The sequence below is a fragment of the Anguilla anguilla genome, chromosome 19, assembly GCF_013347855.1.
Source record: "Anguilla anguilla isolate fAngAng1 chromosome 19, fAngAng1.pri, whole genome shotgun sequence".
Taxonomy (NCBI): domain Eukaryota; kingdom Metazoa; phylum Chordata; class Actinopteri; order Anguilliformes; family Anguillidae; genus Anguilla; species Anguilla anguilla.
In genome coordinates, this window is record NC_049219.1 from 13,791,862 (window position 1) to 13,819,820 (window position 27,959).

General features: G+C 47.9%; 1 protein-coding gene across 2 annotated transcripts; it reads left to right on the forward strand.

Moving 5' to 3' along the window:
- The first annotated feature begins 529 nt into the window (after window positions 1–529).
- Window positions 530–27,535, forward strand: LOC118219390 (ankyrin repeat and sterile alpha motif domain-containing protein 1B-like). 2 transcript variants are annotated; one of them, XM_035402539.1, is made up of 11 exons: window positions 530–1,214; window positions 4,272–4,370; window positions 5,619–5,771; window positions 18,425–18,532; window positions 19,657–19,842; window positions 20,868–20,993; window positions 21,614–21,685; window positions 23,334–23,420; window positions 23,601–23,738; window positions 23,936–24,103; window positions 25,485–27,535. In XM_035402539.1, exons 1-11 carry the CDS (start codon window positions 975–977, stop codon window positions 25,596–25,598), a joined length of 1,491 nt encoding a protein of 496 aa, XP_035258430.1. In that variant the 5' UTR covers window positions 530–974; the 3' UTR covers window positions 25,599–27,535. The 2 variants fall into 2 exon arrangements, with proteins under 2 accessions (XP_035258430.1, XP_035258431.1); XM_035402540.1 differs by lacking the exons at window positions 530–1,214; window positions 4,272–4,370; window positions 5,619–5,771 and adding an exon at window positions 9,184–9,601.
- The last annotated feature ends 424 nt before the right edge of the window (window positions 27,536–27,959 follow it).

Consider the following 27,959-nt stretch of genomic DNA (forward strand, 5'->3'; position numbering starts at 1 on the left):
AATGAGGATGACTGATAGGGACTACTGAAGCCCACAACTATTATGTCATTATCACTAAGGGTTTTGGTAATCTGTGGGGGAGGAGGACAGATTTTTGAACTGTGGTCTGAACTGTGTTGTGACTGTTTTCATCAATCCACAAAGTGTGTGTGTGTGTGTGCTCGCTTGTGTATGATGTATGCATGTGCATATGTTTGTGTTTTGTATCTGTGTGGGTGAGTGCGTGTGTGTATCTGTTTGTGTGTGTGTGCGTGTGTGTTTGTGTATGTGTGTGTGTGTGTGTGCTTGCTTACATGTATGATGTGTGCATGTTTGCGTGTGTGTGTTTTGTGGCTGTGTGTGTGTGTGTGTGTGTATGCACATTTGAATATATGCGTGTGTGTGTGTGGGGGCGGGCTGATCAAATGGCTATTATCAACAGCCGAAGGTACAGTGGGTGAGAGCGCGAGAGAGAGAGAGAGAGAGAGCGAGAGCGATCGAGAGAGAGAGTGAGGGAGCAAGAAAGAGAGAGCGAGAGAGGGGGTGGGGGACAGAGTGAGAGAGAGAGGAAGGGAGGGAGGAAGGAGAGGGAGAGAGAGGGAGGAGGGAGTGTAGAGGACTGAAGCTGCAGGAACGTTCAGATGAGTGTGGGAGTAGTTGATAAAGAGAATTCTGTCAGGCAGCAGCTCTCTCTCTTTCTCTCTCTCTTTCTTTCTTTCTCTCCCTCACGCTCTTTCACACACACACACACACACACACACACACACACACGCGCGGACGCACGCACGCACACGTGCGCACGCAGGGCGCGAGAGGGAGAGAGAAGAGGATCAACAGCTGTCAGACCCCCCCGCGCCGCGTGCGGTAATGGTGACCCCTGCGCAGGCGGGGGGCTGAGGGGGGGCCGGGAGCGCACCCGAGGAGGAGGGGGAGGGGGGTAGGGGTAGGTGGGGGTGGGGGGGGGGGGGGTTCCCCGGGTCTCGGAGACCGCCGGCATGGCCAGCTCTTTCGACAGCCACTTCGCCCGCAACGTGATGTGGCAGTGCCAGCTCTCACAGCCGGACTGCCGCTGCTACCGCGTGGACGGCTACTCCCTGCTGAAGCGCCTCCCGCTGCACCCCCTCATCGGGCCCCGCTGCCCCGTCCAGTCCGTGGGCCAGTGGCTGGACAACATCGGCCTGGTCCAGTACGAGAACCACCTGCTGGCCAACGGCTTCGACAACGTGCAGTTCATGGTGAGTGCGTCCTTAACGCGGCTGCTTGTCTCGGCGTCCAAACGCTGCTCCTTGCCTCTGTATCCAAACGCTGCTCCTCATTTCTGCATGTAGACGCTGTTCCTGAATTCTGCATCCAAAGGCTGTTCCTCAACTCTGTATACAAATGCTGCTTCTTATTTCTGTGTCTAAATTCTGTTCCTGAACTCTGCATCACAAATTATGTTTCTCATCGCTGCTCTGTTAACCTCCAGTTTCCACCCGGCTGTTGAGCCACTGACCTATCTGATTCCCCAAGATATGTGCTTGCCGTGTGTGTGTGTGTGTTTACCTGTGTACTTTATTTATATTCGGTCAACGCAAGGTCTTGCATGAGCTTTAAGACTGTCCAGAATTCTTTCCTTTTGCCCATAAAAGGACATCAGCTGCACGCACGGTTGAATTCCATCTTACCTGTTCATTCGCAGCACACAGTATCAGTTGTGCAGGGGTGTCAGGAGTATGAAGCAGTTTCTGTAACTGCGAGTAGCAGCTGTAGTGTCACATCTTGTTTTTTTTTTAACAGTCTCTTGTAAAATTCAGAATGAGATGTCTGTAGCGGTCTTGGTAGTACTGCTCTGTAGCGCAGCGAGTTTGCAACAGTGTCACTAATACGTCATGTGACTCTTGCATGGGGTTCCTCCATTTATCTTAGGCAGCTAAGATTGTCCAAGATCCCCACCCCATCTACTGTAGCCCAACATCTCATACAGGTAGAGTGTGTGTCAATGTGTAAAAATACAGGTGGAGAGGCCAGGTGTGTAATGAACAGGTGTAAAGTGCAGGTATGTAAGGAACAGTTGTAAAGTGCAGGTGTGTAGTGAACAGGTGTAAAGTTTAGGTGTGTACTGAACAGTTAGGGTGCTGTAGATGTGCAGACAACCTCAGACACCATCAGCCACTGTTTTGTGTTAAATCAATGTGTGTGTGTGTGTGTGTGTGTGTTTGTGTGTGTGGCTCGCGCTGTTCCATACACTTAAGCGTGAGCAAATGATAATATTTCCACAGCGCCCTTTTGCCGATGCCGGTTCATATATCATTTGGCAAATGGATAATGAATGTCAGCTGATGGTTCCAGCCATTGGCTTTTATTAGACACAGTCTATCTTAATGGATACTGCTCTGAATCCACCCTGCGTGCATCCTTGGCGTTTTCTCAAAGAGACGGGACTTATTTCCTGTTTTAACGGCCGTTTTTTAAACGGTGCGGCCGAGCAGAGTCTCCCCCCTCGCTTTGTGGAGGCGTAAGAGTCCGTGTAGGCTCTCTCTCGCACTCTGTTCTGCTGTCAGGGCTGCCCGCTCAGATGCCTGAATTCCTGTCGCTCTTTCACACTGGCCCACTGGTCACCTGAGACACCTTGATTCTGTACAGAGGGGCCTGCATGCTCTCCAGCTCCTGCATCATTAAGCAGAGGCTCATGGGTAATTTTCAGTTTTTCCAATGCTATTCGTCCATTCTGGGTTAACTTTGACTTTTGCAGGGTAGTCGTGTGCTCTGTGTGCAGACCAGTAATCGGTATATTTATAGCATAAGTGTAAGGTGAATATTCATGCCTGTGATTTGTGTGACGTACGTTTTTAGTTACTGAAAACGGCACAGATCTGTCAAATTTTTTGACACATTGCTACCACAGGTCCCTTTTGATTTGAAAAGTTGCTATTGTATTAATAAATACATGTTGTCATAAATCTGTTATTATGCTCCTGTTCCGGTGTCCCATCTCTGTATTGTACAGTCTGGCTTAGTTCTGCCTGATGTTTTTTTCTGCTTTGAAACTACTTGAATAGTTTAAACTGATTTGGGTTGGTCTTGAGCCCATATTCTTTAAGCTCAAACTGGTCTTGACCATGAGTGGTTTAAGATCACAAAATTAAGGGGTTTTTTTTACCTTCAAATGTTGAAGAGCTGGCAAACAATTTTAGCAGCTCTCCTGTGCGCTACAACCCTGCCACCGCACCCCCGCTGTTTATGGACTTGGGCATTTCTCCCATTTTTAATGTTGTTATGATCTTAAGCACAATGTACATCAGAGCTTGCAGAAACCTGGAAGGCAAAAACTGTTGGATTATTCCTGAGAAAAGGCATCTTATCCCAGTTTTCAGACTGGAGAGCTTTAGTCATCTGTATCTAAACTGTTTTATAAACTGTATGAATTTAACATTAAATACCATAACATAACAAAATATAATGACAAGAACAGGCCATTCAGCCCAACAATGCTCGTGTTAAAAATGTTATGACTTTTCAGCATCTTATTGGAAGGGCTAGTCTGCCTAATTGATATTTTGTTGGAGTTAGACGGAGTATACTGGGGAAGGAACAGCTTGAATTGTGTTCTATTGTAAGGCCATATGTGCCTGCTACTCACAAGTCCGCCAGAAGGGCGCGCTGCAAGCACACCCTTTCTCCTGTTGCTGTCTGGCTCCTGCTGACAGATTCCAGGAGTGAGTGATGAGTCTGACACCAGCACAGGCAGCGTTTGGTCTGGTCTGATGTACCTGGGTGACATCAGAGCTCAGGTCTCTGTCAATCAGGAGACCCGACAGGTGTTTAACGAGGGCTTTTGTCAGCTTGTTCGTACTGGCACGAGGCTGGGGATTTTCCTGCTGATGTCTGCAAGAAGCATCTGCCATTTTCAGAGCGTGAAGGCAAACAAACAGAGGGAGCGAAGCACTACAGTTTTGTCTCTGATGCAAGCAGGTGTGCTCGCGTCCCCTATTTCCATGCGATGGACGAGGAACTGCGAAGGTTCTGGCCAGTGCTGCGTGTCTTTGGTGGAAAGTAGAAAGACTGTTAGTAAGGAAAAAGACTTTTAGCTTTCCCTGTGGATGTGGGAGTCGGTTTTGTTGCATTGGCAGTACAAAGAATACCTGTGTGTGTGTGTGTGTGTGTGTGCGTGTGTGCATCCTTGCGTCCTTGCGTGCTTGGATGCGTGTGTATGTGTTTGCTTGCGTGTTTGCGTATGCGCACACACACACACACACAAACACACACACAGCTGCTGTGGTTTCATTGACCGCTGGTGTTTTCTCTCACAGGGCAGTAATGTGGTGGAGGACCAGGACCTGCTAGAAATCGGGATTCTCAACTCGGCCCACAGACAGCGGCTCCTTCAGGCCATCCGCCTCCTACCTAGGGTAAGCGTTGGGGTCAGGGGTCAGAGGTGAAATAAGTAGCAGCTCTAACGGAGGCCTTGTTTTGTGAATGAAACACAACCTTTACTGTGAGGGGCTGGCGGTATATTCTTCATCACTTTTAATGCTATATTATGGACTCTGTAGACTAATAATGTCATGGCGTGGTCAGCTTATGCATTTATGTTGCCTTTTGACTTTCATATGCGTTCAAATTCAGATGTAGCACCTTTTATTTTCACCTTGCACTGCAGCTGGACCACTGTTTACCTGCCTGTGCTGTTCTTGGACACGCTGGTATGAAACGGCCAATAGAGTGAAAGAGTGCTGCTTAAAATGCTTGTGTCTACTGTCATATTTGACTTCTTAATTTAAAGAAATATAATAGTCATCCTGAGGTTGTAGAAATATAGATGATATGATTTTTATTCTAAATGCACGCTCTTACTTTACTCTGTGAATACTAGAGTATACAACACAGGTGCCTAGGGCTTAATTTGTGCAGACTTCATATTTCCTTCTAGAAATAATTCTGAAAAATCAGGAAAGAAGTGTAGAATTTTCATACACAAATGTCAAGCGTGAGTCATAAGCCGTGGAGCGCGAAACCCATTTGCGTGTGTTTCTGTGAATAAACAACGCTCAGTCTGTCGGCGTGCACTCACACGCACTCTGTACTTCACCAGCAATGCATCAGTAATCGGCATTATATGGACAGCCAAGGCCTTTCAATTGTGATGTCATAAGCGTGAAGTGCCAACCTTAATGAAAACATGGGAATGGCAAAATTCTGTGCAATCTGTGGTGAAGATAATGGTGTCTGTTGTTCTTACAAAATCATTGTCTGATGGTCTTGGCAGCTCAGTAACATGTAAGATTAAAACTACGGTTTGGCTGAAAATGACAACTCTTTCGTTTCACCTTCACAGTCATTGGAAGATTCTGTAGAGCAAAAAGGAAACAGTTTTCAACTTAAGCTGTACGCAAAAAAGTGAAGAAATTGCTCAAGTGGAAAATGCTGTCAGTCAGTATGACACTGGCTTTCATCGGTCTCACCAATTGTGTGTGTGTGTGTGTGTGTGTGTGTTTTCAACTAATCAGCCAATGAATATACAAATAATATGCTCATCACTATGCTGATTCTTTCCAAACTGTTTTCAAGGGGAGAGCAATTTGATTTAATTCGTAATAAGACGATTGGTTATATAAGACGATTCCTGATTGGAGGACTCAGTATGTCAATCTCTGCAGGTGCGGCCGATTGGTTATGATGGGAACAACCCCACATCTGTGGCAGAGTGGCTGGAGTCTCTGGAGCTGGGAGACTACACCAAATCCTTCCTCATCAACGGATTCACCTCCATGGAGCTGGTCAGGAAGATCTGGGAGATAGAGCTCATCAATGTGAGTGATGTCACTTCCTGTCTTATGGAGATCATGAGTTGATTTGCGCCATCTAGCACTGTTACAAACGCAGCTAGACTCAGCTAGACATTAGTCCTAACGATTTTGCACAAAAATTTGACTCACAAGTAAACACACATACACACACAGGTGAACGCATGTGTGTATGTGTGAGTATTTGTTTTTATTAATAAACCAGATTAGAATAGGTAGAGTAAAAGATGTCCTTCTTATGTAAGACCCAGTGATGTTTTGTTTGTTAGTCCAAATATAACATACATGTTTGTAGAAATACTCTGCTTTCAAAAGCAGAATGAAATGTATTCTCCTGTTACTCGTGCTGCTGTGTAGGTGACCAGTGACCTCAGATAGGAATCTCTCAGCATTGCTGTTTAGTGTGTAAGTAAGCCAGGGTACAGTAAGCGTTAACTATGGTCTCCACAAAGCTCAGAGACGTGAGTGACATCGCCCTCTAGAGTTGTGTTTGAGTAAGTGTGTGATTTGTTCCCTTGGCTGAGGGCTTCTGATATTTAGCATGGCAAGCCAATCGTATCTCTTTTTTTTGCACTGCAGCTGGCTAGGGAATAGAGCTGTTGTGAAAACCTCATAACACTTCTGCCCTCATTATGTCCTAACTGCAGAGAGATTTTGTCATGAGAAAGAGGGAGGGAGGGAGGGAGGGAGGGAGGGAGAGACAGGGGAGAGAGAAGGAGAGAAAGAGGGGGAGAGAGGAAGGAAGAGAGAGGGAAGGGGTGAGAAAGAGGAGGTGGAGAGAGGTAGACAGGAGGTTCTGGCGAGTTCAGAGAAAGTAAATCTCATATCATTGGCTGGGAATAACAGACGCCATGGCGACTGCGGGGACAATAAAGAGGTGTTTGACGCAGACGAGCAGAGGGGATTCTGGGTGTTTTAAAATAGCTGCTTGCTCACCAGGCTGCTAGTACACATCTCAGCCCAGCACCACAATCCACTGCTCTACCCATTTCATCCCCCCCCTCCCCCCACCCTCTCCTCTGCTGCCAGCACACTCTGTGCTTAATAATCCAGACATGCACCACTCCTACACCCTATGCTCAACAGTGCACACATTTACCATACCTGCACACTACACCTAATGACGTGAACCAGTGTACCATTCCCCCAGTATGCACTGTGTACACAGACTGGAGTATTATTGTGAAGATCTCAACGCTGATTAGATTATTGATCTGGAAGACATTGTGGTGAATCACAATGGGCATCCTAAAAAAGAAAAAAGAAAAAAAACACTGCTTGATGTCACAGCATTCGCCTTGGACCAATGGGGAGAAGCGTGGGGGAGATTTCCCTCACTTGCAGTGAGATATCAGTCCACTGGGTGGCTCTCGTCTCTCTGACTCCAGTTTGGAAGTTAGTCGCATTAAAATTCATGTGGCTGGAAGCAGACTTTTAGCAGAAGGAGGAAGGCAGAGATTCTTTTTGATCTGGGTGCTGTGGGGAATTGCAGTCGCTGGCCAAACTGTTTTAATTTTGGTCTGTGCAGCTGCATCTTATCTCTACAGTCTCATCAGCTGACAAAGGCTGGGGGATTCTAGGTAGTGATTCAGGACAAAACTCTTTGTGTTTTTTTTAGTACAATTTATGAAAATTGTGCGTGTGTTTGTGCATGTGTGTGTGCATATATTGGTGTGTGTGTGTTTGTATGTGTGTCTGTACGTATATATCGGTATGTGCGTGTGTGTTTGTGTATGTGTGTGCATGTACTGGTGTGTGGATGTGTGTGTGTGTGCGCGTGTGAGTGCGCTTGCATGATCTCTACTCTATATGGTCTAGTTTTACTGTCTGTCTGTTCGGGCAATGCGGACGTAGTCTGGTTTGTCATCAGTCATTGTAATGGCTGCCACAAAGAATGGCTGCAAATGAAGTAACAATACTTTTAGTTCTATTTGCCAGTAAATTGTTGCCATGACAGCTAGTAGTTGCCATAGCAATGCGCTGAGTAGTTTCTGTATGACACAGGGTAGCAATAGCATATGTAGTCTCGCCAATGTGAATATGTGTCTTAACAAGGGTAGATGTGTGTGTGTGTGTGTGTGTGTGTTTTAGAGTGGGTACGACTCCCTCCGAGCGCAAGTGTACATGTTTGTGAATAAGTACACAAATGAGTGTGAGTATGAATACATTTGGCGCTTGGGGGAGTGTGGTGTTGCAGTGCAAGCACATTCAGGAAGACTAACAAGCTTGTCTTTCCAGAGTGGGTAGGCCTCCCTCAGAGCATAAGTTTTCGTGTTTGCGAGTTAGAGCACAAATGAGCGTGTGTGAAGAATACTTCTGTGCTTGGGGGAGCTGGTGTTCCTGTGCGAGCGCATTCAGGAAGACTAACAGGCCTTTTTTACCGTAGCCTTGTCTGTGGGGCGGAGCTTGATGTCGCGTTCGTAACCTGCCCAGGCACTCCTGAAAGCGCAGATTGTTTCATATCACGCTCACCAGATGGCCTGTGTTTGCGTGCGCACTGCATTGTTCAGCAACAATGTGTTGTTTCTCACGCTTGCACACGCATGCGCTCACACGCGCGCGCACACACACACACACACACGCACACACACGCACACGCACACGCACACACAGACACACACGCACACACACACACAGACACACACACACACACGTCCGCACACACACACACACACAGGCACACACACACACACGCGCACACACACAGACACACATACACACACACACACAGAGACACCCATACACACACGTCCGCACACTCACACATGACTGCATGCACACACACACACACACACACACACACACAACAACATACATGCAAAATGTAGATATTTAGGAGAAGCTCCTAAATGTAAGTGTTTAACTAGGTAACACGATAATGGTATTGGGGATATGGGGATGATGTGGGCTGGATGGGTGAGGTTCTGGGGGTGTAGCTGCGGTTTTGGGGGCGTTTTGGGGGAGTGCGGGTGCAGACGAGGCCTCAGCACTGCTGTCTGAGCAGCTGCTCTCTGCCAGGCTGCAGGAGGAGGAGCCACACTGCGGGAAGAGGGAGGGGTGTGGGGGCTGGGGGGGTGGATGGGGAGGGGGGGGTGGGGGGGTTCTGCAGACCTGCGGAGAACAAAGGGTTAAATGCTGCGCTACCAGAGCACCAAAGGCTACCGATCCGCCATCACTCCTCAATCACCTGCACTGTCAGAGAGCCCCAGCCCGAGGATGTGACCACTGTATCCATAGCGACGAGGTGCAGGCAGAGAGGCAGGGAGGGAGAGAGAGAGAGAGAGAGAGAGAGGTGGGGAGAGAGAGAGAGGGAAAAAGAGAGAGAGAGAGGGAGGGAGGGAGAGAGAGAGAGAGAGATAGAGAGGGGGGAGAAAGAGAGAGAGAGGGAGGGAGAGAGTGAGAGAGATAGAGGGGGGAGAAAGAGAGAGAGGGAGGGAGAGGGAGCTGAGCTTCTTTCAGACAGAGCCGCGCATGAGAGCTCTGCCCGGCTCTGCCGCTGAGCGATTGGTCCCCGGCGATCAGGCGGTGAAGCGCTAAGACTCGCGGATCAGAAGCCGGGGGGAGACGCAAACAGCACCGCCTGAACCGCTCACCCGCCGGAGAGAGAGGCAGAGAGAGAGAGAGAGAGAGAGAGAGTAGGACCACATCCCGGCTGTCCTCCTCCTGTCCTGACCCCAGAGGGAAGAGAGTCCCCCCCTCCCACCCCCGCGGCCGGGGGGTCCCTGACCCCTCCTGATTCAGAAAACTTCAGAAAGCTCTGGGAGAGGAAGGGATTCACGCAGAATTAGTGACCCGCCGCCGCACGGCCCAGCCGGCTCGGACCTGGGGGGCGTCAGGTGAGACCGCCAAAACTCCGCTAACCCGAAAATCAACAGCTGCACAGAAACGCTTTCTGCGTCTGTTCCTGTTTAAGCGTACTTAAGCAGTACATTTTATACTGTTTGTAATTTTGAAATCAACTGTTCATTTTTTTCACTGCTCCTCTAGGACGTTACTAAGAACTTAGACAGTCGTAAAGCCTAGCAGGATGGTTCTAATAATTTTATTATGAGGATAAATGAGCGTCTGTATTCTGGGTCTGCATGGTTACGTGGTCTGTTGTGTATATTTGGGAATGTACTGGTCTGAGAGAAACTCTGGGGTGTGAGTGATGCAATCAGGGCTATAACTTGAACTATTGCGTTTTTCTGCCTGAAACCGTTTTAGATACATTGGTGTATTCGTCTGTAAAATCTGTCATAGGTATATGAATTCTGACAAACTTTGGCGTAGGTTTATTGCTATTTTCCATCATTAACTGTGTTTAGCTGAGTGAGTATATTCATAATCCTGCTATAAACTCTGGTGTATTGGTGTATCCCATCACACTGTGTGAAATGTTCTTTAAAATGTGGTGCTGGTAATTTGAAATTATTTTGCCATGACTCGTGATGCTGATATATTTTGAAATGAGTCACGGTGTAACTATATCTGTATGATGATGAGTGGTGGTATATTTATTTATTTATTCATTTATATATCTCTTATTGAGCTGTAGTGCTTGTATACTGAATATTCTGCAATCAGGCATGGTGTAGTTATTGGTCTATTCTGTCAGGAAGTTTTGTGTTGGCACACTAGTGTATTCTCACATTAGTCGTGGTTCAGATATAGCAGTATATTCTACCATCGGTCATGGTGCAGGCATATTGGTGTATTCTGTGCTGGTCTTGTTTATGAATGAGTGAGTTTGCGTGGCCCATGCTGTGTTTGGCAGTCAGTGCCGGAGCATATCCGGGTCTGTGTCAGGGTCTCTCTCCTCCCGTCCTGCAGAGAGTCCGTATGGCCCCTCTGTGAAAGCGCTGTGTGTGTGCATGTGTGTATGTCTGTATGTGTGTGCGCGCGTGTGTGTGTGTGTGTATGTCTGTATGTGTGTGCGCGCGTGTGTGTGTGTGTGTGTGTGAGTGTGAGTGTGAGTGTGAGTGTGAGTGTGAGTGTGAGTGTGAGTGTGAGTGTGAGTGTGAGTGTGAGTGTGAGTGTGCGCATGTGTGTGTGTGCGCGTGTGTGTGTGTGTGTGAGAGCGCATGTGTGTATGTCTGTATGTATGTGTGTGTGTGTGTGTGCGTACTCAAGCAGTGCACTCTGTTCAGACCTTCAACAGATTCATTCTCACTTGCTGAAGTGGATGAACTCATTTCTTTGTGTTGTGAGAGTGCTGGTCCCCCTGGCTGTAGCCACTGCTGTGTGTGTGTGTGTGTGATTCTTTCCGTGTTTTTAAGAAGAGAAATCGGTGATATTTCAAGGCTTCGGCACAGAGAGCGGGATCTGCCGAGCGAGAGATCATGGAGAACGAACGAGAGGAGAGGAAGATGAATGCCAGTTACACCCCGTGCAAACGAAGCCCGGGTTTATTGAAATCCGCTTCCTTCGCTGAATCTCATCTGTTCTGATGCTGGACTTTGATGTCACTGCCAAGAGTATCATGGCCAAGAACATTCAAACTGCATCCTGTTTCATCTGTCTCTATCTGTCTTTCCGGTTTCCAGTTGATGTAAATGAAGAAGATAATATGAGCCTCACAATGCAGGTCTTGTAGCATATATGCATGTTAGCGTACGCGTGTGTGTATGGGCTTTGCAATTGTATTCAAAACATTTTTTAGAGGTTCATACAGTGCTTTAGAGCCCTACTGTACATGAGTGGGTTATGAGAGTAACTGTAGCAATGCGGGAAATATTACTGGTTAACCGTCGTACTGCGGGAGGCAAATCAGTGTTTATCATTCCTCCTCTGGGCTGGTTTACTTCCATTAAGATCCAGCTGAAGCCAGCTGCATTTTTTACACAGGGCACCAGTTCCCTTCATAGTTGCTAGGTAACCAGCACTGGTCTCACTCCAGTTGTCCCTGCATCACAGGGCTGCGGGCGTATAACGCGCGTCCGAAGGGGGAGGGGTCCGAGTCGCCCCGGCGATCCGCCCGGATACGGACGGGGGATCGCTTCGAGTCGATCCGAGCGAGCAGCACCGCAGAACCCGCAAGATCAGCAGCAGAGGAGAAATCATCTCGGGTCATTCGGGTTCCTGGCCCTGTGAATTCTGATGGACAAAATATTGACCAATTCCACTTGGATCCTGACTGGCCGAATACTCACTGAAATTAGGTTTTTTGGGGGGGAGAAAAGACTGAATTGAGTGACTGTTGTTCAGCTGTATGCTGAACAAGCTGTATGCCGTTTGATTGGCTGGAGGCATCGTGACCTCTGACCCCTAATTTGCTAATGATGTCCATTCCTTGGAATCGATAACTGCTGCTGTATCAATCAGGATGAAGTCTGGAACCACGAAGAGAAGTAAACACTACCACAGAAAATGTCACTGGTGTTTGCCTCCCCCTTCACAGTAACTATTTAATAATAAGAAAATGAAAGATGCTCACAAATGCCCAATATTTTTAGAGAGAGGGATAGAAAGAAAAAGGGAGGGAGAGAGAGAGAGAGAGAGAAAGACAGACAGACAGAAAGGGAGAGTATGACATCAGAGTAGAGGCCAGCATCTCGTACCAGCAACGCAAAAAAAGAAAAAAAAAGAATCTGTGTTTTAACAAGTGTAACAAGAGACCGGAGCGAGAGACTGTGTACTCCGGTCATTAACAGTGCCCGGCTGTATGAGCAATAACGGTGATCTGGTGCGTTTCCAGATGGCAGAGTGCTCTCCTCACTCTGGCTCTTGGCTCCAGGATGCTGGCACAAGACCGCCGCTCTGCGCCCTGCAGTGGCAGAGGTCCTCTCCATCACCGGTCAAGCTGCCCAGACTGTCCTCACCTGGCACCCAGCAGGAAATCCCCAGCAGGAGATCCCTGGGCAGGAGGGTGCCGTGTTTCTGGGCATGGTGCACATAGGCAGTGAAGCAGTGCTGTGTCTCCACTGGACTGTGTGTGTGTGTGTGTGTGTGTGGGTGGGTGGGGGTGGGTGGGGGTGTGTGAGTGTTGGTGCGTGTGTGGATGTGTGTGTGTGTGTGTGAGTGGGTGGGGGTGTGTGAGTGTTGGTGCGTGTGTGTGTGTGAGTGGGTGGGGGTGTGTGAGTGTTGGTGCGTGTGTGGATGTGTGTGTGTGTGTGTGAGTGGGTGGGGGTGTGTGAGTGTTGGTGCCTGTGTGGATGTGTGTGTGTGTGTGTGTGTGTGTGTGAGTGGGTGGGTGGGGGTGTGTGTGTGTTGGTGCGTGTCTGGATGTGTGTGTGTGTGAGTGGGTGGGGGTGTGTGAGTGTTGGTGCGTGCGTGTGTGTGTGTGTGAGTGGGTGTGTGTGTGTGAGTGTTGGTGCGTGTGTGTGTGTGTGAGTGGGTGGGGGTGTGTGAGTGTTGGTGCGTGTGTGGATGTGTGTGTGTGTGGGTGGGGGTGTGTGAGTGTTGGTGCCTGTGTGGATGTGTGTGTGTGTGTGTGGGTGGGTATATTTTTATGCCTGCGTGTGTGCGCATGTATGGTCGGATGTGTGTGTACAGTCATGTGTGTGTGCACTCGTATAAGCATATCTGTGAGCGCATGGGTCGTGTGACTGTGGGTGCGTGCGTACATGCATGCATGCGCTTGTTGCCATGTGTGACTGAGTATGCATGCATGCCTTTTTTTGCGTGCCTGCTTGTACGTTTGAGCGATTATAGTTCAGCTCATATCTGCGTGTGCATTTGTGCATGTTTGTTTTCTGTGTAGGTGTACATGTGTGTGTGTGTGTGTGTGATCGCACTGTGGTAGTGTGAAGCTATAGACACTGGAGTGTGCAGTGCTCTCTGTGGGGTCCCAGCAGTGTCCAGAGCTGAAAGTCTAAGTGTCACATGGTCTACTGCAGCCCTGTGTCCACACCCTGCGATCAGGACCCCGCCCACTCCCGCCACATTCCTTTCTAGTAGTAACCACCTACGGTCTCCTGAGTGGGAGTGGGAGTGGGAGTAGACCCTGAGCCGTCAGAGAGCTGCGAGGAGCGCCCCACAGCGCACGAGCAAACTCCCCCATCACGGCCCGTCTTCCCCTTCCGCCCGCGTGCCGTGCGGTCACAGCTGGCTTCACCGCAGAGCTCGTTACGGAGAACCTCCCTTCTGCTGGGTTACTGAGCTCTCCCGGTTCGGGCCAGCGAACAAGAATTGCCTTGAGGGGTTTTTTTCTTTTTTTTTCTTTCTCATTGTCACCTGAGTCTGCTCAGGTTAACCCCATAATCCCAGCTGTGCCTGTGGATTAGTAGAGCTGAGCAGCGCCTTGCATCATAGTCTCTGGAGTACACATCAGCAATGCAGCTCCTATCCCCCCCCCCCCCCCTTCCCTCGTTCTTGTCTCATAAGGAATAACAACTCGATTAGTCATTCAGGTTACCCTCTCCCTTCCGAGCCATCACATGCAAATGGCTGTTACTCAAGGCATTAGGACAACATTGGTGAATCATGAATCTACTTAAGGCATGCGTCCATCTCATTTGCCCCCCAAGTCAACATGGCTGCGTGAGCAATATGTTAAATGAAGAGCTAACAGTAAGATTACATAAGATGATCACTGCTCTGTTCTGCTCTGGACCCCTTGAATGTTCTCTCTTCTCCTCTTTCAGCCCTGGGTTCATAAAATTATAAACCATGTGAATATTTTGCAGTATAGATTCTTTCTTTGAATGAAGGGTCTGCTTTTTTCTGTCTTTCATGATTTGGGGGATTACTTTGTGGTTTATTAATCTGTTAAGAAGCGAGCTGCTTAAGGGGGGGTTGCAGGTTTGCTACATGGAACAAGCAGCAGCCATTCTGGCTCTGTAATCCGTGAGAGAAACGTGCTGCAGCCGCAGTGTGGCTAGGGGAATAGCTTCCCTAATGAGATTTTGAGAACACTGACTCTTATCATTCTCATCACTGCTTTTGTGCGCTGCCTAGTAGTTATTAATCATTACACTTTCATTTTGGCAATGATGACAGCAAAGCAACAGGCTTGAGACCTCTTTGGCCATCATCTGCTAAGTGCTAACTGCGTCTTGGTTCTTCGCTTCTTATTACAGTATTTTGTCTGATGAATTGAGTACCTCACGTTCCTCAGATTAGCCGACTATGCTAATTGTACGATTTGTGATACTATGCCTGACATTAACAGTGTAAGTGATCCTTTTTGTCCAACCACTGCTCCTATTAACCTATTTGAATGGACCTATATGTCCTCCATTTTTGTTGGTTATTCTGGGTGGGAGTGTCTGATAAGTGGACGGAGCTTTGTTGAAGTTTTATGGAAGTGTTTGGATCTCTTCGGCCAGCTGAGCTGTTTCCTCGTGAGAGACATACACGGGCATCTCTTCGGGTTTTCACGCCTCTTTAGAGAGGCCTGGATTTGCGCGCCGGGCAAGATGTTCAGTAAAAGGTCAAGACAGGACACAGAAATGCTTCAGGAGGTGATTACGTTGTCGCCCCCAAATGTTCCCAGAAGCATATATAACGAGGCTCATTAGACTCTGAATGGAAGGCCAGTTCATCCTGAGGCTCTGTCTCTTCCAGTTCCCTGCATTATTGCCCTGGACTTTTAAGAGATTTGCATTTAAACAGGAATCATTCTCCACTCATAGGCTATTTGACAGGGAAGCTATAATATATACACTCTCTTTGGAAATATGTGCGCACTCATTGGAAATATGTACACTCTCATTGGAAATATATATTTTTTCATAGTAAATATAAACACTCTCACAGGAAATGTATACTTTCTCATTGGAAATATATACACTCTCATTAGAAATATATACACTCTCATTTTTTGTCAATAGAGGGCCTCTAAACCCCACAGGCACATTTGATTATGCGATCGATCGATTGTGGTGTTTCTCAGTAACTGCACCGGAGGGGTGGAAGTAGGCTAATTGCCCGCGCGGCGGCGTTTTGAGCGTCCGTAAGCGGTCTGGGACGGCGTGAAGGCCGGCGCTCGGCTGCGAGGGGAGCCAGGCGCTTTAACGAGGAGGCCGAGCCGAGCGGCGGGAAGCCCAGGAGGAGGAGCTGGAGGGGCATCGAGCCGCCAGAGCGGCAGCACACACACACGGACCGCTCAGCTAGGAGTGTGTGTGTGTGTGTGTGTGTGTGTGTGTGTGTGTGTGTGCGGGCATGTGTGCTAATGTGAGTGAGAGAGTTTGTGTGTGTATGTGTGTGTGTGTGTGTGAGAGAGTACGCGGGCATGTGTGTTAGTGTGAGTGTGCGTGTGTGCGTGCATGGGTGTATGTTAGTGTGAATGAGAGTGTGTGTGTGTATGTGTGTGAGAGTGCACGGGCATGTGTGTCAATATGAGTGAGAGCGTGTGTGTGTGTGTGTGTGTGTACACATTTCACAACCAGAGCTTATGCCATTCGGTCTAATTTGATGTTTGCACTGAATCTCAACGCTGTCTTTTGATCATTTTAATCTAGGCCGGTCTAATATGGGTTCTTTTAATTTACATGAAAGGGAGAGGTGAGAAAAAACGACCGAACCTTTCTTGTCGTGTTTTTGTTGGCTGAGCGCTTAGCTGTTAAATGTTTGCTTGGTTTTGAATTTTAATGAGAATTTATGTAATGCAGCCTTTGATTTTTTTTTTTTTTTTTTTTTCTTCATACTAAAATGATGGGCTGGTATTAAAGATGCAGGTTGTTCATACTGCGCGTAGTCCTCTCTGCTGATGAGACCCCACATTGTGCCCCTGCTATTGATGCAATGATTAGCATTCATAAAATGAGCCCTAAAGGTCAGTTCTCCCGGTGAATTAGTGTAATTAAAGGGACGGTGCAGAAATGCTTATTAATCTGGAAGAGTGCTGTTTCCCCTCCCTTGGATCTATCAGCCTGGTTCGCGACCTGTCTTTTTCAGGCTGGTGCTCGCGCTGATGCGTTTTTAAACTTCAGACCCGGCCCCAGTCAGACGTGCACCTCATCCGTGTCTGACTGAATCGTCCGCGGCCGAAGAGTCGAGTCTGGAGATGTCACGTCTCCTATAAAGTGATCAATGGTGATAACCTCTGCTGCTGGAGAATCACAATGCTGGGCTTTGCCATGATAGCAGTTACTCCACAAAAAGACACACACATACACACACACACACACGCACACACACACACACACGCACACGCACACGCACACGCACACGCACACGCACACACATGCACACACACACATGCGCACACACACACGCACGCACACCTACACACACACACACACACACGTGCACACACACACACACACACGTGCACACACACACACACATACACACACGAACATGCACACACACACACACACGCACACACAGAGCTGCTGGCGGTACCCCCAGGGCAGTTTGACAGGACTGATAAATTGCTCTTCGCAGCGAGCAAAGCCACTTAATAAAGATCTCATTAATCCTCCCATCATCCTCTGTTTTCTGCTCTTCCAGGAATTTGATGACATAACAGCGTGTGCGTCGTGGCCGCGCTGGCAGTGTGAATGCATCGCAGCAGATGCGCGACACTAATTAGGGAACTGGAAATGAGAGAGTGACTTATGCCTGCCGATGAAGGTACTCATTAGCATTTTGCGGTTGAGGGAGTGCTTTTTTGTTTGCAGGTCAGGGATTGATCCGATCAGTGTTGGGAGACGAGGCAGCGACCATGTTTGATGACTATATAGGGCTCTGTCTTTCGAGTAACTGATAGATGATTGGGTAGTGGTTTGTATTTATATTGTGGAGAAATACTGTGTTTGATGGTTAGGTAGTAATTGGTGTTGGAGGATTAGCGAGTGATTAGTCTGGAGGGGGAAAGAGTGGCTGATGATCCTGGAGTGATTAGTCTGTATTGGGGAGAGTCAAACAGACTCTCTCCTCTACTTAGAAAGGAGAAAGGGATTTGTGCGCACTACACACACACACATCAGCAGACTGAAATCCATGACATTTATTTATTTGAGAAATGTCAGGGGGAAAAAAACTTGTCAGAATTAATTAAAGTGAAGGACTTAATAGTGATTTGGTATAATTAGGGTTGATTAATATATCTGTTGCAATCATTTTCTATCGACAAAATCTATTGTACACACACACATACACACACATGCACAGCCTTGTAATAATTGGCCTCAGTAAATCTGCAACATCAGAAAACCTCATCAGCATTCTCCCGTTTGCTGTGTTGTTGATTTAACAAGGCACATTGGCTCTCCTTGCACATCTCCAGGTAGAGGGGATTTAGAGACCCATTTATTAGCCATGTTTATGATTGCGCTGCCGGAGACAGAAACACTTAAAACACTACCGCTCGCAACAGGGGTAGGGTGTGAATAGGACGCACTGCTGAACATGGTCTGGGGAGAGATTCCGCGATGTCACAGGAGAATGGCGTCTGCAAAGGTTCTGTGATCTTACAGGAGAACGTGGTCTGCAAAGGTTCTGTGATGGCGCAGTAGGGTATGGCCTGCATAATTGAGCTGTGGCTGTGAGGCAGAGTTTTGGAGGTTCTGTGAGGTCAGTTTCAATACGTTCTGTGAGGTCACTGTGAGGTGGGGTGTGATCTGGAGAGATTGAGCTTGCTCAATTAAGTGTGTGTTAGGGGTTCCTGGTCTGGTGGTGCTTAAAATTCTGGCCTTAAGCTAAAGAAATGTCAACCTTAGCGAATATGCAGGAAACGCTGTGTTTGTAGTCCGAGCTACACACCCACACTTGGCCCTCCTCTCTCCCCACAGATGCTGAAGATCAATTATATTGGACACAGGAAGCGGATTCTAGCCTCCCTGGGAGACCGACTGCACGAGGACTTGCCCCAGAAACCCGGCCGGGCCATCTCCTTACGGGTGAGTGACGCTCCCTGCTGCTCCTTCCTCCTTCCTCCTCCTCCTCTTCATCGGTCCCCTCTGTCTTCTCTCTGTAGCTGCAGAGATCACTCCTCTAGGGCACGCTGCCCTGGGACTACTGTCCGGAGACAGGAAGTAGGCACTGCAGGAACACGGGGTGTTTTCACCAGGGCTGTGCACACGGCACTAAAGCTGAGGGACGTTTGTATTTAGGCCCCGTGCAGCAGGGACAGAGGAGCCTGGGTCAGCTAAATGAAGTGAGGAGTGCCTCAGCCCAGACTGTATTTAATCTGTGTCAGTGTCAGCACATGCATAGCCTCAGCATTGTACCCGTGCACGTCAAAACGGGGAATAAAGAAATGCTCTGAAAAGCCCGAAACGAAGCGCTATTTCTGTGCATGATCCTGATCTCCTTAAATCCCCTCTGCTTTCCGTACGGAACCGTTCAGCTGCTCAATCTGCATATCCACCTGCTTAAATCCAGTCCTCCGCGCTTAATCTCAGAGCGGCTGGAAACTGGAGTCTGCGAGTGTGTAATTAGAGCAGCCAGACCTCCGGGACTTGACTGGGTCTTAGCTTAGCTTCCCCGTCTGCTTTGTCCTCAGATGACGCTACGCTAAAGTGCGTCACGGCGCTCTGTGCTCCAGGAAAGCTGGTGTGGGGGCTTGATGGCGTCCTGCTAAGGGCTGGCAGTAGGCTGTGGCTCGGAGGAAGGAAAGAGGTTCGACTGACATAACCAAGCTGGCCTTCCCAGCATCACCATCCACTTTACTTTTAATGAACTTCAATGGACAAGCAGATTGGAATCTGATTAGGACACATGGAGAGGAGATATAAACAGTGTGTTGTCAGAAGTGTGGAGCAGTGTTCAGGGCAGCAGTGTGGGGCAGTGGTAAGAGCAGCGGTGTGGAAAAGTGCTCAGAACAGTAGTGTGGAGAAGTGAACAGAGCAGCAGTGTGGAGCAGTGATCAGAGCAGCGGTGTTGACTCATTCCCAGACGACTACCGTTGTTTCTCTGAGGTCTGTGATCTCACCTGTGCGTACAGGTGAAATGTAAGCGCGTGAATTAAAATGGTACGTAACGATGCACCCAGTGACCTTGGTGCTCCTTTCCCCCTCCTAAGGAGCCGATTGGGAACCACACACCCCCCCAGCTGTCCCCCTCCCTGGGTCAGAACCTGTACACCTCCAGCTCGCTGGACGTGCAGCACCTGATGATGCAGGCCGAAGCCCGCCGTCGCCGTAACGATGCCTACTTCGAGGACGTCCCACGCTCCAAGCTGGAGAGGCAGATGGCCCAGGTCAGCATGGTGAGTTCGCCGCCGGCGCGGTTCAACGGACGGACGCAGGCACGCGCCGCGCGCGCGCCGGACTTCCCACAATCCTCTGCTGTCAAGGTGCGGAGCGAGGGCGTGAGAGAGGCGGCGGAAGGAGACGTGTGGAGAAAAAGACGAGGACGATTTCACACGTTGGGAAATGAGCGCTAGACTGTGTTTGCTCACATTCAGAAAGGAGTCCGTAGTGGCGTGCCAAACACTTCACAGGTCTTTCCTCGAAAATGAACCGTCAGCCTGCAGTCCGCCTCTGTTTGACGGGCATGTTAACAGCTAAAAGACTATTATTATGCCACTGCTTCTGTAACACACTGGTGTGACTGCACAACAAGGGACAAACTAATCAGGAACGCAGAGAGGGAGTTTAAGTTTGTGAAATGCCTCCTGCTTCCTTTTAACTGGAAAAAATGTTCCACTTTGTTTTGATCTTCTGACCTCTTTCATATTAGTCCCAAGTCTCAAAGGCCTCACAGCTTGCCTGTACACATGAGCATTTGCGCATCTGTAAACTTTTGTGACTTGGTGTGTCATCAATGATGTGCTTGTCTTTCTGTTACTGCAGTGTGTATGATTGTAATCTATATAATACAAAGCAAAACTATAAATTCATTTGTAGTGCCCTTTAAGCAGGCATCCTAATGTGCTTTTTTAAGAAAAGTGAAATTAAGATAGTTTATACTTTTAGGTGTTAGTGTTTCTCTAATATGAACTGGCACACGGAGCAGGTAGACTGATTTGGTAGAGCCAGTTGCAACTGCACCTTTGATATGGATCATGTCAGCCAGTGCTGAATACATAGTTCAACTAAGTAAACAACCAGATTCAGTCCAATCCGTTCAAGGTCACCACACAGAGCGTTTTAGGGGGTGTGAGAGAGGCCTTAAATTCCTCTGTGGATTTAGCAGGGAGTTCCCGCCGGGACCCACAGAATGGCCTGAGTGGGCTAAGCACTGAGCCGCTGTAAGGTAGAGGACCATTTCTGTTTGATCTTGTGATTTCAGGCAGGCGAGTGGTGTGAGCCAATCACGTTGAGGCCTCCCAACGAGGCGACGTCGTCCACGCCTGTGCAGTACTGGCAGCACCATCCAGAGAAGCTCATCTTCCAGTCATGTGACTATGAGGCTTATGTGAGTACCGCTACCCCCCACCCCCCCCCCCCCCCCCCATGGAGCCCCTCCTAATTGAAGATGACTGTCATTTAGCATAAAATAACATATGACGAGAACGAGCCATTCAGCCCAACAGTGCTCACCATTTTCCTGACCTAATACCTAGTACTCTGATTAGCTACAGACTAGATAGTATCTATAAAGCCGTTTCAAGCCTGGTCTTGAAAATCCGCAGAGTTTCTGCCTCTATTTTAATTAATATTTTTCTCATCTATATTTGTACACTGGTGTTTGCTACCTCCACGCTGCTCGGCTAACACGCGATGTTCTCACAGTGTCACCCGGGAAAGTGTTATAACATTGCCACAACGCGGCGGCGACGTTGCGAGAACGCTTCGTGCTGTCTGGGCGGTTGGCGCTGTGGAGCCGGGCCCGGGGCCAGAGGCTCAGAGATGATGAATGAGATTATATCAGAGGGGCACATATGGCGCTGTTCTGATGGAGTGATCTCATCTTCCCCTGCCCCCGCGGCCCCGCTCGCGGGCCTACAGCTATTCTCGCGTCTTTGCTAAATGGGACAGCGACGCCCGCGTTGTTATAACATTGTTATAACGCTGCCGGCTCTCTCCTGCCCTCAGTACCTGGGGTCCATGCTGGTGAAGGAGCTGAGAGGGACGGAGTCCACCCATGATGCCTGCGCAAAGATGAGGGTATGAGTCTTTGGCTCAGGCCACTCCCCCTCCCCTTGCCCATCTTCTCCTCCCTCCCTCACGCCCCCCACCCCCCCCCCACACCCCACACGCGCCCCCGCACATGTCTCCGCCTTTAACCTGTACTGCTAAACAAATGCACAAACCGCAGATTTGCTAGCCCCTACAGTTACAGTAGCCAATTTACTGATCCTGCGTATTTATAAATAATTCAGTCAGCCCTGTAGAGACCATTTAATATTCATGTTGCACAGTCCTCCACCCCTGCCCTGTAGAAAATAGTTAATATTCATATTACACGAACCCCCCCCCCCCCACACCCCCCACACACACGCAGCCCCCATTCCCAGCCCCTCTCCTGTAATATTCATGTTACATTCACCTTACATCTCCATCATTCGTGTACTTGCTCATTCGCAGTGACCCCTGGGGACAGAGAAAAGCATTTGTCCGCCTCCTCCTTGATGTAAATCACTGAGATGTTTTCCTTCTTTTTTTTTTTTTCCTCTCCATAAAGCATTTGTGCAGTGTTGGTATTCGGGATCGCACAGCGCCTGCACGTCTGTGTGTCTACACGGCGTTAACACAGGGCTTTTATTCAGTCACGCACAGCGCCTGCACGTCTGTGTGTCTACACGGCGTTAACACAGGGCTTTTATTCAGTCACGCACAGCGCCTGCACGTCTGTGTGTCTACACGGCGGTAACACAGGGCTTTTATTCAGTCACGCACAGCAGACTGAATACTGCTAGCGCTTTAGCGTCATTCAATTCATCCGCAGTGCAGCCTTTTCCCAGCATCCCCCCCCCCGTGAGTTCCTGGAGGATTTCTTTCCCACATGAATTCGTAATAATCCCCCACTTTGCTTCTTGTTGCTCCGTCGGAAGGTCCTGGTTTTGTGTTTGCTCGATCCGAAAGGAGGACAGAGATTCTGACGGGGGCCTGATGCCGTGGAAACGTACTGGCGGCGCTAGTGAAATTGTGGAAGTACTTTGAAGAGCAGAATATTAATGTGGATATTAATGTTGTATGCATGGATTGCATCGAGGCCTCAGAATGACAGTTCAGGGTATGTTTAAATAATCCTACATTACTTATCACTGCTGTCTTTCGCAAAATAAAGTTGCACAGTGACTTTTTTTTTAATTAAACGACAGTCTTTGGGTAGGAAGATCTGAGACACTGAAGGAATCACAGACTAGAAGTGACTGCTTGAAACAAAGGCATCCTCCTTCTGATTACATAAACCCAGAAGATGAGATTCATCTCTATGTGCAAAGGGTTATATTTGGCCATGGTTCTCTCACTCCCCCCCCCAGCCGCTTTGCTGCTGCAGGATTAATGCCAATCTTTCAAAATTGAGAAATCATAAAGCATGTATTTAAATCGAGGTAGTGCCATACCAACTGTCAGCCAAATACACGGACTGTGAATCTGTGCTGTCAGCTGCGACTTAAATCTGTTGGCTTTTATCTTTACATTTTTTTTCCTCTAGTCTTCCTCACTGCTTGGTTTATCCAACCGCCATAATCGACTGAAACATCAGGAATTGTTGTTTTTAACAGTCGTGTTGCTACGGTGATGTATCCAGATGCTGATCTGTATGTGCGTGGGGTGATTGCTGTTGTGTCTCATGTTGCCCTCTCAGAAGTCCACGGACCAGATAAAGAACATTCCGACCATCATCCTGTCCGTCTCCTACAAAGGGGTCAAATTTATCGACGCCACTAACAAGGTAATCGAACCTTTCGTTTGCACTTCTCCTAGACCACAGTGAATGATAGTGAAGGGGCATAGCCAAAGTTCTTTCCCCCTAAATTCTAAATTCTGCATTTTCTCTAGAATATTCTTAAAAAACATAGCGATGAAAGACTAAGGAACCTGCCATTCTCTTCTACCTCTATGTGATTGACAGAACATCATCGCAGAACACGAGATCCGGAACATCTCATGTGCTGCCCAGGACCCTGATGATCTCTCCACCTTCGCCTACATCACCAAAGACCTCAAATCCAGCCACCACTACTGTCATGTCTTCACTGCCTTTGATGTGGTGAGTCTCCTGTTGCTCCCACTGTGGTCAGCAGTAGGTACTGCGGTTGGGGCTCCTTGGTGACCCCCCTGATTTCTCCATTTGCCATTTCAGTGTCTGTGTGATGTCACCTTCCTGTTTTACGACTTGTAGGAAAAAATGGTTGCATGTATGTTTTGTTTGAATTGTTTCTGTGTGTGTGTGTGCGTGTGGTGCAGAACCTGGCCTATGAGATCATCCTGACGCTGGGGCAGGCGTTTGAAGTGGCGTATCAGCTGGCCCTCCAGGCAAGGAAGAGTGGACACGGGTCATCCACTCTGCCAGAGAGCTTTGACAGCAAACCTGGGAAACCCATGGTCAAGCCTCGGGGCAACATCCGAAAGTCTGTGAGTATCACCACACCCCTAACCCAACCTTTCCACCAATGACATCTCACACCACACCCCTAACCCAACCTTTCCACCAATGACATCTCACACCACACCCCTAACCCAACCTTGCCACCAATGACATCTCACACCACACCCCTAACTCACCCTTTCCACCAATGACATCTCACACCCAAACCCCTAACTCACCCTTTCCACCAATGACATCTCACACCACACTGGTAACTCAGCCTTTCCACCAATAGCATCTCACACCATACCCTCATAGGCTGTTCCTTCATATTCCTTTTCTTTCTTCTGCACTCCTTGAGCTTGCTCTGTTACGTTTTAGTTTTCTTCCCATCTTCCCTTGCCTGTTCCTGCTATTACATGTGACATCATTCTGGTTAGCTCCATTTCTTTGCTCTTACTTGGTCCCCTTATTTGTTAATATCTGCGTGCCTCTATTTTCAGCCTTCTGATACTGTGTTTTGTTCATGTCTTGACTGATTTCTCCAGACATTTATTCTGGGCATAAGATATGAATCTTTTGTGTCTTCTGTAATAGAAAAAGCAATATAAATTCAAACAGCTTTCAGCTGTGAACGCTAACCCTTTCATGGAGCAATTTCAATAAAAAAGGCACATTAAATGTAACTTCTTTTTGCTTGTCAGGATCCTAAATTTTTTTTTTTTAACTGCATTTCATTTTCTCTATATGAAAAAAGAAAACACCCCGTGGCCCAGTTTTGTAACAGTTTTATTTATTTTTTTAAAACTCACAGAACACTTATTCTGCTGCCGGTTTGTTTTGCGGTGACTTTGAGCAGCCGCTGCGTGCAGAAGCTGTTTAATATTAGTGTTCTGGCGCAGCGAGGGGAGACGCAGGACTGGCTCCAGGTCTGACTGTGCTTGATTAGCCCTGTCGCACAGAGCAGCTCTCCGAGTGGCGACACAGCACTGTGCGAAGCCACACTCCTACAGCCAGATTTGGATCAGGTCCAGAGAGGACAGCCAGGCAGTCTTATATTCACACATTTTTTTTTTTTTTTTTTTTTTTAAACAGTAGTGATGCGTCAGAGTGCACTGAACTACAAACAACTGGGAATAATTCGATTGGATGCGGACAAGGGCATGTACATAAGTTCATATCGGGGCCCAGTTACCTGTCGCAGTAACTTGAATTTGAGAGGAGGCCATTGGTTGGAGTTGGAAAGTATTAAAAGTGGTGAAGGTGTGGAAGTTGACCGGGAGTAATGTGCGACTTAGGATCTGAATTTTCTCTGAATAGCATCCATGAATGGTGGAAGAGTTCATTTGCATGTCTGTGTGCATGCATGCGGATATGTCTGTACATGTGTATTCTGACAGAAACTACCTCCCCTCTCTCTTCCTCTAGATGGAACAGCCCTCTATGGACCAAAAGGGTCACGCCAACGTGCCGTGGATTTTGGAGCCTGGACAGGAGGCCAAAAGGGGCGTCAACACCAAATATGAGACCACTATTTTCTAGTATGTGCACACTGTCCACTCCCGAGTGGGCGCACAGTCTAGAGCGCCCTCTAGAGGCTCCTCCCGGCAGAGTCACAGGCCGGGCGACCGTGTGACCCCCCCGCCGCCCATCGCAGACCGTGGCCACCGCATGACAGCGCCTCTCTCTCTCTCTCTCTCTCTTCCTCTGGAGGGCCCCGCAGATGCACAGACACCACCCCCAAGGGTCCGCTTCTCTGTCCTGCCCTGTAGGGGGGGCACTGGTGGACACAGTGCCAGTCACTTTTTGTCTCTGGACAGGCGCCCCCCCCCCCCCCCCCCCCGCACCCCCTCCCCTCCCCCACACATACTTACTCTCCACCCAGAGCCTCTTTCGGGCAGATTGTCAAACCTCTCGTTCAGTAACCTTCTGGCATGGAGTGGGGCGCCATCTTTTGGTGAGACCGAGGAACAACAAGAGAGGCTTTTTTTTTTTTTTTTGATGAGTTCAGCTTCGATGTGTAGGCACGGACCGCTAGGAAGAACGTCTCGCTTTTTCACACGATGTAGCAAACTGTACTTTTTAAAAGTTGAAGCCACATGCCTTGCAAGCTTTCATTCTGTCAGGCTTCCCTTTTGGTTTTTGAGCCATTCCTTTTAAGTTTGTTTTAATGCAATCCTGCCGACATTTCCTGTGGCCTGCGTGTGTTGTCCGCTTGAAGCAAACAGATTCAGCTGGATTGTCGCTAATGGAGACCGTGTGTCAGAACACAAGAGGGAGCCGTCGAGGGATACCGAGTTACCCAGTAAAGTCGGAGGGGGGGTGTTGTGTTGCTGCTTTTATGCCGTCTTGCTTTGGTTCTCCTGGTGCAGCATGGGGAGTGTAGTTCTGGACATGGGCAGAGGGGACTCCAAGCTGAGAGACTGCATTTCCCTGGGAAACCTGGCACCGGTGTTGTAGTCTCATTCACAAGGCAGTGTGCGACACTCACGTCTCTCACTGTGGAATTCAAGGAATGTAGCCAGCCTGTAAACCTGGACCAACCAAACACAGCGTGCACAACTCACACAAACCCTGTCGAAGGACTGTGGACCTGCAGCCATCCCTTTTAACTGAATGTAAACTTTGTACAATGTATGTCGTAATGTTCGCAGCCCCTCCCCAGGGACCCCAAGGTTTTGACCTCAGGTTCAGCCGAAGGGGAGCAAGGACTTTATTAAGATTTGAGGGTCTATTTTTGGTCAAGACCCATATATGAATCCAAATATAATTGATTATTAATATGAAAATGACTATTAATGTAAATAGTAATTATTCAAATTATGGATATGTCTAAGAATATAATTATGGTTATGAATCTATATATATATATATATACACATATGATTGCAGTTACAATTATGGTTATAGATATGATTGTCATGATTATGAATATGAGTGTGAATATGGATATACTAAATGTGAATGGACTGGCGTTGTGAGAGTTATTAGGTGAGTCAGTGATCCGCACAAGTTAATGAACTTGTGGATTATGAACACCCCAGCAATAGACATACCATCCAATTGAATATTAAATTTGATAAATATTATTATTATTATTATCATCATCATCATTATTATTATTATTATTATTACAATGTTACTATAGTCAATGTTGTCTTATTGTTACATTATTTTTCTCAAATGTTCTGACCTGAAGTTAGACTTTAAGCTAATTGGCATCTAAAAATGAATAGAAGACGACATTTTTTTTCCAACCATTGGATGGGTAGATGGCTAAAGTAAACCTGAGTTTAAGCAAAGAAAATTGTGTAACTTCTTGTTTGGCTGAACTGTAATTAATGTCACACGTAATATTTTTGCTGCGGTACTATTGTAAAATAAAAAAATGCAGTCCTCTTGTAAATTAATATATTGCCAAATTATTGTTCCTATATGTCAAATAAATTCTTACATAAAAATGGTACCAAATAAAAAAACATGGTTTATTACTGACTAATGCTTGAGCATAGTCTTGGTCTTACAAGGTTTTAGTGTTAAAAATAGAGGCACAAATACTTACCTGCAGAGATGAATGCTTTCATGATGCCAAAGCTTACATAAACCCCTCAGAACCTGAAGCATTCTGATATCCACCAAGCACGTGTGTCTGTGCGTGTGCGCGCATGTGTGTTGTGTGTGTGTGTGTGTGTGTGCATGCGTGCGTGTGTCTCAGTGTGTGTGCGTGTGTGCGTGTGTGTGTGTGTTTATGTCTGTGTGTGTCCCTGGGGAGAAGCTCCACTTCATCATAAACTTTAGCAGAGATGCCCAGCAACGCCAGTGTGGGAGGCCCTCCGGGACCAAACGCCTGCCTACAGGAGTCTGGCTGGCCCCATTCCCCTGGACCTGCATAACAGGTACTTT

Bases quoted from the DNA above. Each gene is read 5' to 3' on its own strand.
- LOC118219390 (XM_035402539.1), top strand. From the start codon at position 975: ATGGCCAGCTCTTTCGACAGCCACTTCGCCCGCAACGTGATGTGGCAG. The intron at 23,421-23,600 runs GTAATCGAACCT...TGTGATTGACAG, and splicing joins TTATCGACGCCACTAACAAG to AACATCATCGCAGAACACGA. The intron at 23,739-23,935 runs GTGAGTCTCCTG...CGTGTGGTGCAG, and splicing joins TCTTCACTGCCTTTGATGTG to AACCTGGCCTATGAGATCAT.